The sequence below is a fragment of the Manacus candei genome, unplaced genomic scaffold, assembly GCF_025592945.1.
Source record: "Manacus candei isolate 608988 ecotype Guabito, Panama unplaced genomic scaffold, ASM2559294v1 h1tg000035l, whole genome shotgun sequence".
In the NCBI taxonomy this organism is placed as follows: Eukaryota; Metazoa; Chordata; class Aves; order Passeriformes; family Pipridae; genus Manacus; species Manacus candei.
The window spans coordinates 7688568-7704347 of record NW_026138083.1 but is presented as its reverse complement, the minus strand read 5'-3'; the positions used below and the strand labels follow the sequence as shown (position 1 = coordinate 7704347).

The following is a 15780-nucleotide window of genomic DNA, read 5'->3' as shown; positions in this document are numbered from 1 at the left end:
CACTGCAATCGGGTTTGTTTTCCCATTTTAACTACATCAGTATAGTTACAGCAGTAAAAGTTTTCCGAGGGTGGGTAGGGTGTTACATCTTGTCATCTGTCCTATTTTGTGAGAAGGCTAGAAGGCTATCTTCCACTTCCACACAATAGTTGGATTTTCAAAAAGATAACACAAATTCTAACACCTCTGTCCTTTTCTGAAGAAGCCAAGCTCTAGCAGTGTAGTCAGTCCCTGCGACCATTTGCCTGCTAATAAAAAAATGCCAAGGATACCACAGGATCTCAGATGGAAGCACTTCCAGCTGGGAGTGAACTGACAATTTATTTTGGTCTAGAGCTTTAATCTGGATTTGAACTCCCCAACTAGAAACAAATTGCTCTCCCTCATTCAGCAACCTAAGCCATCTGGGTCTGGTCATCAGCATGACAATGGGATCTGTATATCTGGCCTGATACCAAAAACCAAGTCTTCAAGGCAGGGTACTATTGCATAAACAGTTATCCTTTTGCCGCACAGCTCTGCAGCCAAAGATCAGGGGGAAAATTCAACTCTGGGTAGGTTAACAGCTACAGATATCCATAATGCCTTTCAGAAATGGCCCTCAAACTGCTTTCAGCACCTGAAAAGCCTACTCAGGGCTTTAAGGAGGACCATACACAGACCCACAGCATATGGGATCCCAAAGTTCAAACATATACAGGCAATTAATATATCTGCATGTTGTAGACCCCAGAAACAGCCTGAAAGTCATCTGCAAGAAAGCTATCTGGGCAGAAGGAAGGAGACCCTAGACTTACAGCAGGACTATTCTAATGATCTTTGTTTATTTAGTGGTGATACTGAAGTAACATCTTTGACTATAAATTCCACTGCACAGGTCTGAAATAACTAAGGAATTGGCTTCACCTGAAGTGAAGCAAAGCCAGAGATTTGTTTCCTATATATGAATCCTGTCTCTCGTGGTGCAAATCCTGAACCTCAATTGCGTGACACAGCAATCTCCACACACCATCATAACTCTTTTACACAGAAGTGCACAAAGGATAGAAACAACCCGGGGAGCTGATGTCACTCCATGCAATACTTTGAGGAGGTTTAACAAAACCAGGGAAAGGAGCATCACCAGGGTTAAGACACACAGTACAGGGCAACAGGCTGTTTGCTCTCACCAAGTATCAGCAAAGAACTTGCAGCTGCTCTGCTTGGTGGTTCCCCCACCTCACAAGCACCCTCCAGAGCAGGGGCTCTAGGAAAGTACTCAGGGGGCTACTGGCCACTTCCAGTGTCTTTGATGCCATATTGTCCTGGAACTGTTGGCCTGGTGGCATGCAGGCAGCTTCTGGTCAGGAGGAGCCTGGATAAGCTGTTTCTGCTCCAGCAGCTTCTGCAAGGTTGGGAAGGCAGGAGATGGCACCCCACAGTATCCCCACTTCCAGCACAGATGCCTCAGCTGCTTAAGCCTCTCAGACCTGGAGTTACTTCTTGGAGCAGAAAGGTGTCCCAGGTGCCTTCATAGCACACCACAACAAGTTTTCATCGGGCAGGCACTCAGGGCTGGATGGCAGGAGATGGGATAGTGCACACCATATTCAGTTCTGCTGTGCTGGGATCACACATTCTTTGTGTGTTTTCTCCCTGACACTGGCAAAACTAAACATAACGTAAACGAAAACAAATAACTGCACGTCCCCAGTTGGTCTGAGCATCAGGAAAAAAAAACCAAACAAACAAAAAACAAGTGAAAAAAGAATTACTTGTGATGCAGTTCCTGGGTCTCTACCACATGTTCTATTTTGCCAGTGGGTTCAAGCAATATGGAATAAACAAAATTATAAATGCAGGCAGCTTTATAAACAGCTAAAATTTCATATCTTTGAGTTTACTGAGCTGTAGTTCAGGAAACAAAACAAAAATCTAGAAAGGTAAGGTTTAATGTGCATGTTTTGCCAAGAAACAACTACACCACATATTCAAAACAGTAATAGAGCAATTACAGCAGGGATCTCTGGTAGGGGAGTCTGACCTTCTTGTTTTACACTCAAATACTAAATGCTTTGAAAATGTGTCAAGGTAATTATTTTAAAGCTCAAACAGAACACTCACCGCCAACAAACAGTCGGTTTGAGTCTCTGGTAGAGAAGGAGCTCTACAGAAACTAGGTTAGGGATGTACTTGAGCCTGTGGTTTACCATCTTCTTCTTCTTGACAGTTCCAGCTTTCATATGTTTAAGTGATTACATTTAAGTAACAGGAGATTTTTTTTTTTTTTTTTTTTTTTTTTTTTTTTTTTTTGGTTCTGAGTTAGCCAGTTACAGTGTTTGCTCCTGGGGCTCTTGCTGCATCCAAGGGAGAACGCAAAATAGAATAAAATCAAAAAACTCTAACCAAAAAAAGCAACATTTTGAAGTAATACAGTATTTCCATATATGAGGCAAATTCACTTCTAGCACAGCAAAACTCTTTTTTAATTTCACTAATATTTGTCTTTGAGTGTAAATACGAGCAAACAGGCCTTTTCAGCCTGTGCCCAGTGACATGTCTGGACTCCACCTGTGAGGAGCTGACAAGGCTCCCTCCAGATGCAGATAGCAGCTCTCTCTGTATCTCTCCAGTTACTTTCTTCTAAGGCTTTTCTGGAAAAGGGAGCTCTACATCACCACTCAGCAGCATGCCTGCCCACAGCAGGATAAAACTTTTCATGCTACTTAATTGCTTCTTCCCCTTATTTAAATACATCAGCTAAGACTCTCTCTAGCACGCAAACTGCAGCTTTTGCTGCTATGGTGAGCTGCTATGCCTCTTGAAATCTCAGTGCTGCACAATTAGCATTTGCATGTAATTTACATTTTTTTTGTATTAGTAATACAAAATTGCAACTGTGAAATCTAGGAAATTAAAGCTCTTGGGTTCCTCAGAAAATTTACATTGTACCTTCAATGTCTACCAGGTTTTTCTGCTTCTGTAATAAAGAAATGCTTTTGCAAGCAAACATACTTTCTTCTACACCAGCATAAAACACAAAGCTAATAAATTATTAAACATGTATTAATGCACAGAAACACTGCAGTCTGAGGCTTGATCTTAAGTCCTTGGACTCCAGCCGGTCTCATGTGGGGAGGCCTGAGCAATCTGCCTCCTCTTTGCACGGGATGCTTCATTGCTTCAGCATTCCTGCACTCTCTGTGCTGCCTTCATCTGGCCACAACTAACACCTGCACAAGCACTTAGGACAGCAGCACACGTGAAGGTAACACAGGCATGTTTATCTGTGAAGTATGGACCACCACCTATATGCGCAAGTGGGCTGGTTAGTACCTGTGCACACTGGGTCAGTCAGGAGCTTGGCTAAGAATTCACCTTTCTCTACTCTTCTTTGCTCCAAGCAAGGGTATTTAGGGAAAAGGAACAAGAAACATACATATGTATATAATATACACACATCTATAAACACAAACAGGCCCACATCCACAGCCAGCATTTTCCACATGCACAGAATCCCATCTGTCTGTCACACTGATTCCTGGGCATGCAGAAGCATAGTCTGGCACCTTAGATAGCCAAGCTAGGCAAACACTTCCAGATTTACAGGCTGATCTGCACAGGAGGGGATTTTCAAGGCTTTAGTGCATAAATACCAGGATGAAGTTTTCAGGATCCCTGCAAAGAGCTCCTAAGGCTGCAAAGTCATTATTCTGCCTCTTGGTCTTGCCTTCTATATCACATCGACTCCCACCACACAGGCTCCCAGCCTGGATGCAGAGAAGTGGGCTCTTCCAAAATTTAGAGGGAAAAGGGATCAGGTTATACATCAAGATAAAAACCAGATCAGCTTTGGGGAACATAAAAATCCCCATGCTTTGAAATCTGGTTTGGTCCTTATTTTAAAATCTGAAGCCATTGAATCCTAATTGTTTAAAACCCTTCACCTCAATGCTACCAGAAGCAGAACATTTAGCTGTTTAGCTATTGTGGCATTTTGTGGATTGTCTCAGTGCTGCTGATGAAATGGAAAGAGATGCCTAAACTCTGATCTCCAAAATAGGAGCATTTCTAAATGCTTCTTCCAACTCTCCTTGTTAGAAATTAATTAAGAATTGCCAGGCAAGGTCAGAAAGAAGCTTTTTTCAGCCTGCATTAAGAAATGTATTCTGGCGGTAACGATGCCAGGAGGCAGACAAAAAGGGAAAACACACCAAACAAAGCTAAAAAACTTGTTTCTTTTGCAGTTCTCACAATACTAGGGGGGCATCCTCATGACTCCTGAAAGCTCAGAGATAATAAGGCTAAGCATTTTAAGAGAAGAATATGCTTTATCACAGTATTTCACCAGAAATACAGAGAATCGATTTTGGTAGGTACAAACAGATTGACAAATTGCAGACATTAAAAAAAATAAAAATCAAAGAGCAAAATCAGAGTTACAAAGAGGTATGAATTCAGGATGCATTCAGGGAAGGTTAAAGAGAAACTAACTAGTGTTTTTGACACTCTAACTCACATTAGAATCACAGATCTAAACATAAGCACCTGTTTATGTAAAGCACCAAGCCCTTCTTCATCAAGCATTGAATTTAAGGTAGACATTTAGCTCACCTAAAGTTTTGTAGTGGTTTCAGAATGATGGTAGGAAGCATGGCCAAAAAAATCAATTAAAAAGCACATCACATAGTTCATAACAAGAATCTTCAAGGCAATGTTTTCTCATGTATTTCTGCAGAAATCTGCTATTAAGTAAATGTAATATGCACTTGCTCAGAGATTGGTTGTTACCGGGGAAAAAAACGTGCACTAAAAATATGTAATTTAAAAATCAGCTCCCATAAAGTCATGTTAAAAGGGGTCTGTGATACATAGCAGGTATAAAAGAAATCCTTCTCATACACATCTTAAATTCACACATAGAAAAAAAGGCCGAATCTGCCCTTGTGCTCCTACTGGGAAAATCCCTGCACTGAAATAAAGGTGATTATTTTCAGACAATGGCTTTTCTCCAGTATGGGCAAAGGTAACTGGATTTGTTTTACATAAAAAAATCATTATATCATCCAAACAGCATGTGTCATTGAAGTATCAAAAGATCACATCTCCTTGTGGTATAATTTGAGGTTTTTTCTGGTATTTTTTTTAATATTTCATTAGACAGCATATCTCCATGTGGTACTTTCCCCAGAGAGTTTGCCACTAACAGCTCTGCCTCTCTACACACACATGGCCACATTCAACTTTCTGCACCAACGTTATTGCCATTAAAGCTGAGTCTGCAGACTGTAAGCAGAGATGCCAGACAAGCCTGATGATAGCAAAAGATAGCTCTCCATAGCTGAAGAGCCACTGGAGTAGATGGCACAAGCTTTTATTCCCAGCCAAGTACCGCCACCCAAGCCCCGTTATGGGTTTCCCCTGCAGAACAGAGATTGCTGTCAGCCTCTCATGAATTATCCTCCGACACAGCCAGCAAAATGTCAAACCCCACCAACTTTTCCTCTTCCCTAAAATTACTACCTTGCAGATAGGAGGGTGCTATTTCCTTTCACATTTGTGTAGGAGGGGGTGGGAGGCTTTCTAGCTTTTCAGGGACTGGGATGACATAACCCAGAAATCTCTTGGGACAGCATGTGCCGGGTACAGAAGCCACTGCAACCACCTGCTGCCCCACTCCACAGGCACACACATGGCATGCCATGGCTCTGCAGGGCTTCTTTCCTAGAGCCACCTGTGTCCACGGGAAACAGCCAACCTCCACCCCCCCAGCGTGTCCTGGAAAGCAGGTACTTTCCTCTCACACACCCAAGGGACTTCCCTCCAGCTCTCTGTTGAGATGAGCTACAAGGCTGATTTCCATGATGAAGCTACATGTCTCCTAATGTGCCCGAGGCATCCTGGGGAGAGGCATGATGGAGGGGAGAGGATTCTGACAGCCCAGAAGCTGCATTTCTCCATCCTACAAAATCCTCTCTCCCCCTGTCTCTTTCCTATGCAGATCACAGGATCATCTGATAGCATCTACCAAAAGTCATAAGAAATTGAACTACGCAGAAAAGTACCGTTCCCTCCTCATAAGGCCTTATCAGTCAGATATCCCCAGGAGGGGGTACAAACAGGGAGGAAATAAAAAGGGAAAACTGTTGACTGAAAAGCTGTATATAAATTTCATGTAACAAAACCTGCTCCTCACAATGAATCTTTTCCCAAAGGCAACAGCAGCCCAGCTCTGTCACTATCAGGACAAGGCTCTCTGAGCCCAAAACAAAAGCATCTTATCAGCAGCAGGAGTTGGCTGTGGACACAGCAACAATGATCTTGTCCTCATTTCTCTAACAAGCTCCCACTGGAGTTGAAACAAGGCAAACCCGAGGGAGGGAGTCTCACTTGATAGGCTTTTTTGATTTTTATTTTTAAATCGAGGTTTTCAATCATTTCACTCATCCAAGTTCAGATGCTATTCTCATTCATTTCCTTGGAAGTAGGATCAGGCTCTCATTGCATAACTGCTAGGGAAAGAAAAAATCTAAACAAGAGCAGCAGGAGGAATGCTCACAGCCCGCTTTCCTTCCGTGCTCCTCCAAGCCGAGTCTGCCAGGAATTATATTGACCAGGGCACTCCATCAGCCTCTACCCTTGTCTTCACCCCAGGTCTGACTGTACCCTAGCATACTCAGAGGTCTAATTATTATCTGAATGGGAAAGATTTGTAGCAGAGCTATTTGTAGGAGCCAGGAGAGGACTCCCTGACACTCTGGCTACCTTTGATTTCCTGGGACCTCAGGAGTGAAAACAACCTCCAATGGCACCCGAAGTTTCCCAACTTACATTCAATAGTGAGAAGCACTGATTGCTTATCATGCTTAATACCAAGCAGCTTCTTCAGCCTAAGGTCATCCTATTTCCCGAGGAGAATAATAGGGATATTAAGAAGCCACTAGCCTCGCAAACTTGAGTGTCAACCCCCCTACGAAATCTTCCATTTAAATTCTGTGCAAGCTTCTCCATGGATATCATGCTTTAATTTTTTTCTCAGGTTCTCCGAACAGTTCCTGCCACGCTCAGGAAGCCCTGGGCGGCAGCCCCAGCCCCTCAGGATAGGGAGCTCCTCAATGGCAGGATGTTTACATAGTAAGTCGACCATGTGGGGAAACTCCTCTGCTCTCCAGTCCAAGACAGCCACCCTTCTTGCGCCGCCGCCGAGGAGCGCTTGGTACCCACTACTCCTCGAACCCCCTCGGGAAGCGGGCATTAACGCGAGGACAGCCGGACGCGCCCCGCTCCGTCCCTTCCCGCAGGTGAGCAGCGGACAGCACCGCGCCGGCGATGGCCACGAGAGGACATCCCAACGCGAAGGGCACCGCGCCGCCCCGCCCCTGCGCGGGGGGCTTACCTTGCGCACCCCGCCGAAGCCATGCTCCGCCGCCACCCGATCGGCCTCTGCCTGGCCCCCGCCGCGCAGCTCCACCAAGAAATGGTTGGTGTACACGGCTCCGCGGGCCGGGGGTGCGCCGAGGAAGAGCAGGAGGACGAGGATGAGGAGGAGGGCAGCCCGCAGCACCGGCGGCCCCGCCGGCATGGCCCCGCGCTGCGCGCCCGCGGAGGGCAGCCCGCCGGGGCGGGCGGGCAAGCGGGGAAGCGCCCAAAAGGATGGGAGGGGAAAAGGAGGAGGGAAGAAAAAAAAATATTAAAATTAAAACAAACGAGAGCGGCGGAAGGCAGGAGGGGAGCGGCGGTGCGATGTGTGAGCGCTGAGAGCCCGGCCCTCCGCGCCCCGCGCTCCGCGGCGGCCGAAGGGCAGCACCAGCCGCGGAAGGATGGGTGGAGGGGGGAACACGCTGCGCTGCCAATCACGAGCGGGGAGGATCGCCCTGTTCCCCCTCCCCCGCACAGCCCACAGCGCTCGCTACACCCCTTCTTGTCTCCCCGACACCCCACCCACACCTCACACCCACCTGCCTCGGTCCTCCCCCGCCAGAGCCGCGCCCCCACAATTACACCGCACGCCGCGCACTAGCTCCCCCCATAGCTCCCCCTCCTCTCGCCCCCCCCATAGCTCCAGCCTAGCCCTGGACCTGCCCCAACCCCTCCAGCTCTTCCCGTGGGGCTGGAGCGAGGAGAGGAGACTGCTGAGTGATGCCAGAACCCCCAGAGAAGGAAATGTTACACAGGTGGCTGTAGGGACAGGAGAATGAAACACTTGCACCAAACCCTCTCCAGCTCAGCTAACACAAGTGTCAGTGAGTTTCCCCCTCAAGGCCCTCTCTAGCCAGAACCCTACACCAGCTGCGCACAGGGCCATCAGCAACCGGTCCCCATTCCTCTTTTTGCAAAAGTCAAAGCACGGGGAGGTGATCAAGCAGTCCTAGGACAAAGTCAGGGGAAAGCATCAGGCCCAGGGCTCCCCACTCTGCACTGACCTCCAGCCTGCTCTGCCAGCCTGCACAGGATCACACAGCAGTCCAGGCTCCCTGAGCAATCCCCAAACATGAGTTTGCAGGGGAAGACTGGCAGGAAAGCACCTGGGCATTCCCTGTGTTGAGACAGCCAAGGATTGTGAGTGTTCTGTGCACTGATGGGATTGCAGAGGTAGCAGCACCTAAAAAGGATGGGAGCTCAGTTCTGTAGATAACCTGCCATCTGCAAAACTCCAAGTGGAAAGGAATGGTACAGGTTATACAAGTTTACTGCAAGGTATAGTTTAGTTTGTTTCTACAGATACATCTGTTAATTTGTCGTGCCAAAGGTTAATCCTTTGATGGATCCCTGAATGATCCCCTGGGAAAGACTCAGGGCACAGAATGCATGGAAAGTTAGTACTGCCTTTAAAGCAAACAGAAAGATAGATTTACTGTAATCTGTCCTGCAAACGCTGAAAGGGAGTACAGACCCTAAATCAGTTGAGGAGAACAAAGGAAAACAGCAGAAGTCACAAGTGAGACTCTTCTTCCATTATCCTAAAATGCTTTAGAAAATGACAGAAAAGCTGATGGCATGATTGTGAATCCCAATGAGCATTGGTTTGTCATGCAAATTATCGATTTTCTTCCTCTGGATGAAAGAAAATCCCTATTCAAACAGAAGGGAAATGGTAACTTGGAGCCTGATCCAAAGCCCATTTACATCAACAGAAGGGCTGTAAATGAATGATTGATGTTGGAAAAAAAATCAAACACGAGGGAAAGGTAAAACATGAGAAATAGCACAGTAGAGAAGGAAAACAGCTTTGCAGCCTCATTAAGAGATTATGTCGATAAAAACCAGCTTTTAGATGCGTGTTCTAAGCACAGACAGCTATTAAAAACAACTTTATATGTTATTTCTTTAAGCCAAGCTGTTTGTTTTCATCAATACTCAGCAACACTTCTCCTTACAGTATCCTTCCCATTCTGCTGCATGGTGCATTTCCAGGTAACTTGAGGCCTGTGACACCCTTGGACCAGTAATACCTGATGGCAACTGCTTGACAGCCAATGAAGGCCCTACTGGGTTCCATCTACAGGTGTTCCTTGGGATCAGAAACTAAAGGAAAATAAAACAGAATCAGGGAAAGGCTTTTTCTCTACTTTAAATTCTGATCTGTAAATATACATATATATATATATATATTTATGTATGTATGTGTGTGTGTAAGCCTTTCTTCACCCAGAGGTTTTCCCTTGGTTGACACACTCTTTCCATTTTGTTGCTAGTCCATAGAAAGAGGAACATCAATAACAAAGGCAATGGAGAAACCCAGCAAGGAAAATCCTGCACACATTCAGAAATTGGGACCATATCACAAGCCTGGGTGAGGGGTGTGACTAAGTCATTTGCTGTGCACATTCTGACAGCCCCGACTGCCGTCTGACAGTACTGCTCTGCAAGCTGCTACCACTAAAGAGACATTGCCAAGGAGATAGCACCAACTGGCTCTAGCTTATAAACCTCACCATGATAAGCTTTGATGGCTCTGTCTATATGATGTTAAAAAAATAATAAAAAGAAAAAGATTAGGTTAGAAAAGACTGGGTGAAAAAGTCCAATCTGAATAACATTAAGAAGAGAAAACTCCACCCAAAGAGGCCACTTAAAAAAAAATGGTCGTTTTGTTGATGACTATGGAAGTTTAAGACCAGACAGGACCATTGGGATATCTAACCCAGTGCTTTATGAAAGCTGAAGGGCTTATGTGTATTAGTTCTTGCATCTGGTCTGTAGTCCTTTTTTTTCCTTAATGTACCAATCTTGAGTTAAAAATCAAGACTGATCTATTACGGCCACTGGGGAAATGTTACAATGATTGCTTAGAGCCGTTTGCAAGACGCTATAACTCTACCTCTCTCTAGAACACCAGTTGGTCCTGCATTGACTTCTAGGTTTTGTTTTTATTGTGAATTTGTTCATGGAACTACTGAACTATTATTATCCCCAGCTGATAGCTTTAATGTTGTGATTATAAAGATATAGGATAGCACTCCCTGAGTCTCTTTCTGTGAGGCATATTTTCTGTCCCTTCAACCTTTCCCATTAAATCTTTTTACTCCTTGAATTGTGAACTGTAGCTGCATCAGGTATTTTTTCAGCAGAGGTCAGGCCAGTGTTAAATGGATGTTACATCACATTTCTATTCTTACTGGGAACCCAGTGTTTCACCAGCCAAGGATTTCATTCAGTCTCCCTGATGTGCAGCAGAGTGTCCATGCTGACTCACACACCTCTCATTGCCTGTGAGCCCTCTTCAGGTTTGCTGCTCTCTAGGACAGGTTATTGTACCCTGCATGGCCAAAGAACTTTGTCCCTAGATGTATATTACTGTACTTGACCACAATTCATGTCATTTACATCCATGGAGCTCTCCAAACAATCCAGATCACCCAGCACTCCTCTCTTTTATAGTTTATGTCTTCCTTCTTCAACCTACAAACTTTATCAGTAATGAGTTTACATTGATGTACTGGATTAGCAAGATCTTACAGAGATCATTTTTTGGCCCCAGTCCTTTGGAACTTCTCCAGAATCAAATCAACTCCAGCAATGATTCCCAGTTTTTAATTATACTTAAGGACCTAGCATTCAATCAGTTTTTAGTCTGTGTCATAAAGGCCATTTTGATTTTGTATCCTATTTATTCACTGACATGTCACAGGATATTAAGGGTCTCCCAGACACAAACAATGTCATAAACATGATGGATCGAAAAAACCTGCGTTTTTTTCAACTTCATCAGTCAGCCCAGTAAAAGAGACCAAGGTTACTCATATAATTTTGGCTTATCTAACAAAAGACAAATAAACAACAATACTAGCTTTACCAGTCAAAAACTACAACAGTGCTTAAATAAATGATATAAAATTAGTTTAACAATTCCAGTTCCCAAATGGATTGCTGGCTACATTTTTAAGCAACCATTAAATTACTACAGTTATTTTACAACAAGTAATTGGTGCTCATTATGAGGTCAATAAAGTACTAACTTTTACAGGAGATGTTTCTTTTTCTGAGGACTGCACAGGATGGTACCGTGCCAAGAGACCAGTGTGTCAGAGGAAATTGTAAGAACTCACTTCCTTGCTTTGGAAGTCAGTCCCAAGTACAAGATTTACATTGCTTTCATCCCAGCAATTACACGAGCCGTAGCGTTCTGAAGAGCTGGAAACAGAATATTGCAATAGTTAAATTTCATGTTGTGAGAGAGCAAAGCACATGAGCATCCTTTGGCACAAGTCTGAGTCTCTCTTAAACCTATCTTTCTGAAGCTGTGAAGTGAGCATGCATGCCTTAAGTGGACTTAGAAGCAGGCTCAAAGACAATACCTACATTTTGAGCCACAGAAATGGAATTAAAAAGGCGTGAGATTTCAAATGGTAAGAACTCGATGCGTATTTTAAAAGCCCACAGTTGAAAGAAAGTGAAGCAGTATTGTTTGGGAAACTTGTTTAGAAGGACAGGGAATGACCAGACTTATTTGAATAAAAGCAAGAACAAGAGACTATAGAAGAATAAAGAACTTACATTCTCCACACATCAAGAGCACAGGAGAACATGTGTAGTTGAATGTATAAAATGAAAAGAATAGAGTGAAATGCTATCAGGAACTGTTAGGGAAGTTGAGCCAACCAACTCACTGCTAAGTTGTCCTACTTCAGCTACAGGATCAAAGTCACTTCAGAAGGATTCCAGAAGTACTCTAAAGGTATATCTGTCTGCCAGCCTTGCTGTGGATCATCTTATGACAGTGTATAAGAGCAAGCTTTAAACTGGTTTGTTTTGGTACTGAGTAGCACAGGTATGAGGAAAGAAAAGCTGAAACCACAGTAAATGAGTTCAGAGAGAGCACAGCCACTATTGGTCCACTTTGGGCTGATTTGGCAACCAGCCATGACTGTCTTAAAGAGGATTTTAATAAAACACACATCTGGACCATTTGAGCACAATGATAAAAAGGTGGATGTATGAGTTACCATAGCTATTTCTCATAGTTATTTCTCTTATAGGGTGAAAGAAAGCTTCTAAACAAGACCTGGAAATACTAGTGTAAAAAAACCAAAACGAAACCAAAACCCAACAACAGCAGCAGACTTAAGGGAAGAAAGCCAAGGTACAAAGATGTCTGTCGACCATGACTGGGCCAAAGGAAAATGACTGGGTATGTGAAGTTAGGGACAGAGATCCTGCATCAGAGGAAAGACTGAAAAGTAGAACTCAAAAACAAAACATCAAAACATCCAGAAATTTGTCTCCGAGAAATCCACCCACGTTGGTGATGAAAGTTTCCTGAATTACTAACAAATCTAAGTGTTTGCCTCGGGAAGCTCCCAACTGTGTTTCAAATTAATTACAGAAAGGCTGAGGGAAGATGGGGAAGAGAACGCTTCTAGAAATTGCAGTTCAATTAACTTTCTGAGTCCTTGTAACTGTTCATCTCTTTGATAGAGAGGAATGGGTCACTACATACAGGTGGGGGACCACTTGTAGTGAACATTTGGCTGAAACATGGGACAGACAAAAATGCAGTTTATTGCAGTCATAATGCATATGTGGTGTTAACAGTTCCATGACAACTTTTTGGGGTAAAAAACAGGTGTTTGATTTGTAATTAAAAAATGCTGAAAAATCATGTATTTACTGTTGTCCTTTTCATTTTAGATTTCATATTATACTCCTCACAGAATGTTTGATATTTTTTTATCATAGCAGTTAGAAACCATCAGTTTGAAACAAAGATATGTTTACAGATTTTTTTTAATTTCTGTGTATTAAAATTTTAGGCTTTCCTTCCAAACAAGAGCAAAACAACTCAGTAGAAAATCCATATTTTTTTTTAGCACTTGAGCTTAAAGAAAAACCAAGACATATGATCATAAGAAAATAATTTATAAAGGCAAGACTGAAAATAAAACAAGAAGCTGTTCCTATCTGAGCGGAAAGCTCTCCACAGACAGACATTAGTTTGCTTCCATAAATTAGAGATATGGCACCATATATCCAGATAAATGCACGTTCCTTTCAAGTTTATCTTTGAAATACCAAGTTTACAAAAGATAAATTAAACTCTTCCACTTCTAACTTTGTTCCCCTTGCTGATAGGAAAATAAACATATCAAGACTTCATTTTATAAATATCCTTTTGGTGAAACCTGCTTACAAAATTTCTGTGTATTCTATTGTAAATTAAAGCTTTGCATCCCATAGAAAAGTACAGGAAAAGACAAGTAAATGATCTCCGCCATCTCTTCTGGGCTGCTTTGATCACCTTTCTCATAGTTCAGCTGCCAAGTATTACCAGAGTTATGGTGCTCAGTACACGACTGAAGTGAGTTTGTCTGTGCTCTTTCTTGTACCAATTTCCCACCCCTACAGTTCACCTCCCATTCTGAAAAAGGCTGCAGACCAGCAACTTTTCCATCACATAGTCATGAATTAAAAGAAAACCCCAAAAGAGTTTAAAGCATCACACCAGAATATCAGTTATAAGTTAATAGATATTTACTCCTGTTAAGGGTCATTTCCTTCAGGATCTCTGCATAGCTACCTTTTCAGTTTTGTCATATTTGGCTGTCTCATTCCCAGGCCCTGCCTAAAAACCTTTTCCTTGCTAACAGTGATGTTCTCACACTCCTGGTAGGGAGACACTGGAGCTGGGATGCAGGCATAGGCTGAAAACTGGGGAACAAAGCTCAGAGGATGCTACAGTCAGTCTTCTGCAGATACTGGTTTGGGAAATGGGAGAGCCAGAGAGCCACCTCAACATGACAGGATTAAGATTAGGCTGCCACCACCCACTAGCTCAACCCTCTGTCACCAGCTGTGCCACAAAAAGATGTTTGGTGGAGGCCACACTTGGCACAGAAGAGACAGGTCAGCAATGGGAAAGGCATAGGGAGAAATGAAAACTTGAATTTTTCCCTTCATCTCACACATACCTCAGATAATGATTACTAAGACTGTTTGCACAAAGAAACCTCATTCTACTTTGAGGTTCAGAAGTGTTTGTGCTGTAAAGGGCAACAATAAACAACTTTTTGTAAAGAAAAATGGAGGATTATCTAAAAGGCAGGCCGTACAAAGCCTGTTGAAATTCAGTGGGAGATGGATGACAAAGCCTGTCTTGTCCTTTGTAATTCTCCCCTGGCAGAAATAATTTTGTCTGGATTTTTGGCATGAAAACAAACACATCTATTCCCTCCACCTTCTTTTCTCTAAGTGCTGTCCTTTTCCAAATTATTAAGAAGCGTGTATATATGCATATTGTCACACTAAGCAGTATCATGGGCTTCCTAAAAAAATCACCAAAAAGTAACTATACATTCATAATTGCAAAAGTCAATTCTGACAATATAAGAAAAAAGGAAAAAAATATGAGCAAATAAATAATTAGGAAAAACATATCACTTGTCCCCTAAACTCCTCTCATATTCTCTTCATAAAGAAATGCATTACCTGTTGCTACTTCTGCTGAGAGATAACTATAATGAACATCACAAAAACATGTGCAGGCTGTGCTCAAGAGCTCATTTCTCAACTACTGCAAAAACCTGATGTTTGACTACATCTTTATGTCACTTGTAGAAAACAAAGAAGCCGCTAGGAGCAGATGAGAATTCAGGTTTTCAATAAATATCTTGGTATGGCAAAACTGAAGTCTAGTTTATTTTGGGGGTTAGTTTGGGTCTCATTTTGGTTTTGTTTTGACTTTGGTACACAATTAGATTTTAAGGAGTAAAAACTTATTTTCCATCAGAATTACCATGCTGGCTTCAAGGTGGGGGGCCTTTCAAGAGACTTCCCCCTATATTTTTAGTTCTTTGCATCCCTTACATCCTGATAGAAGCAGAGTTGCATCAGTATCCAAAGGGAGGACTTGGGATTCAGCAAATTTTCCATTTAAATTTCAGTTCAGAGAAGAGAGTACAATAATACCACAAAAGGAGGAGAGGGTGACACTTCATTTGCAACAGTGTCAAATTTAAGACAAAGGAATTTAGATGGGAAAGGAAAAAATCTTTACATGTATCTTTTCTATTATATATGACACTGGTTTTGGCAGAGCCATGGGCCCCTATTTTAAAAAATCAAAGAGAAAAGGCAAATCAATCCCCAACTGTGCATTGCTGTTTTGCCCAAAGATTTGTTTTGGCAGGTTCTTTTAGTCACATCCTGTTGAGGTTATCTCAGGAGCCATCCCTTTGAAAGGTGTTGATACCTTGCATGAAGAAATTAAGCAGCAGCAGGATCACCAACATCATGAAGGGCATCACAAGACAAAAATAATCTCAGTGGGAAATACATCTATTCTGTCTTCTTATGGAAGTATGT

General features: G+C 43.0%; 1 protein-coding gene across 1 annotated transcript in view; it reads right to left on the bottom strand.

The window, feature by feature from the left end:
* The window catches only part of PCSK2 (proprotein convertase subtilisin/kexin type 2), a 103453-nt gene extending 95614 nt beyond the window's left edge, over positions 1–7839 (bottom strand). Inside the window, exon 1 of the mRNA XM_051792684.1 lies at positions 7376–7839. Within this exon, the coding sequence (XP_051648644.1) occupies positions 7376–7561 (186 nt within the window). The 5' untranslated portion in view covers positions 7562–7839. The remainder of the gene's footprint in view (positions 1–7375) is intronic.
* Between the last annotated feature and the right edge of the window lie 7941 nt (positions 7840–15780).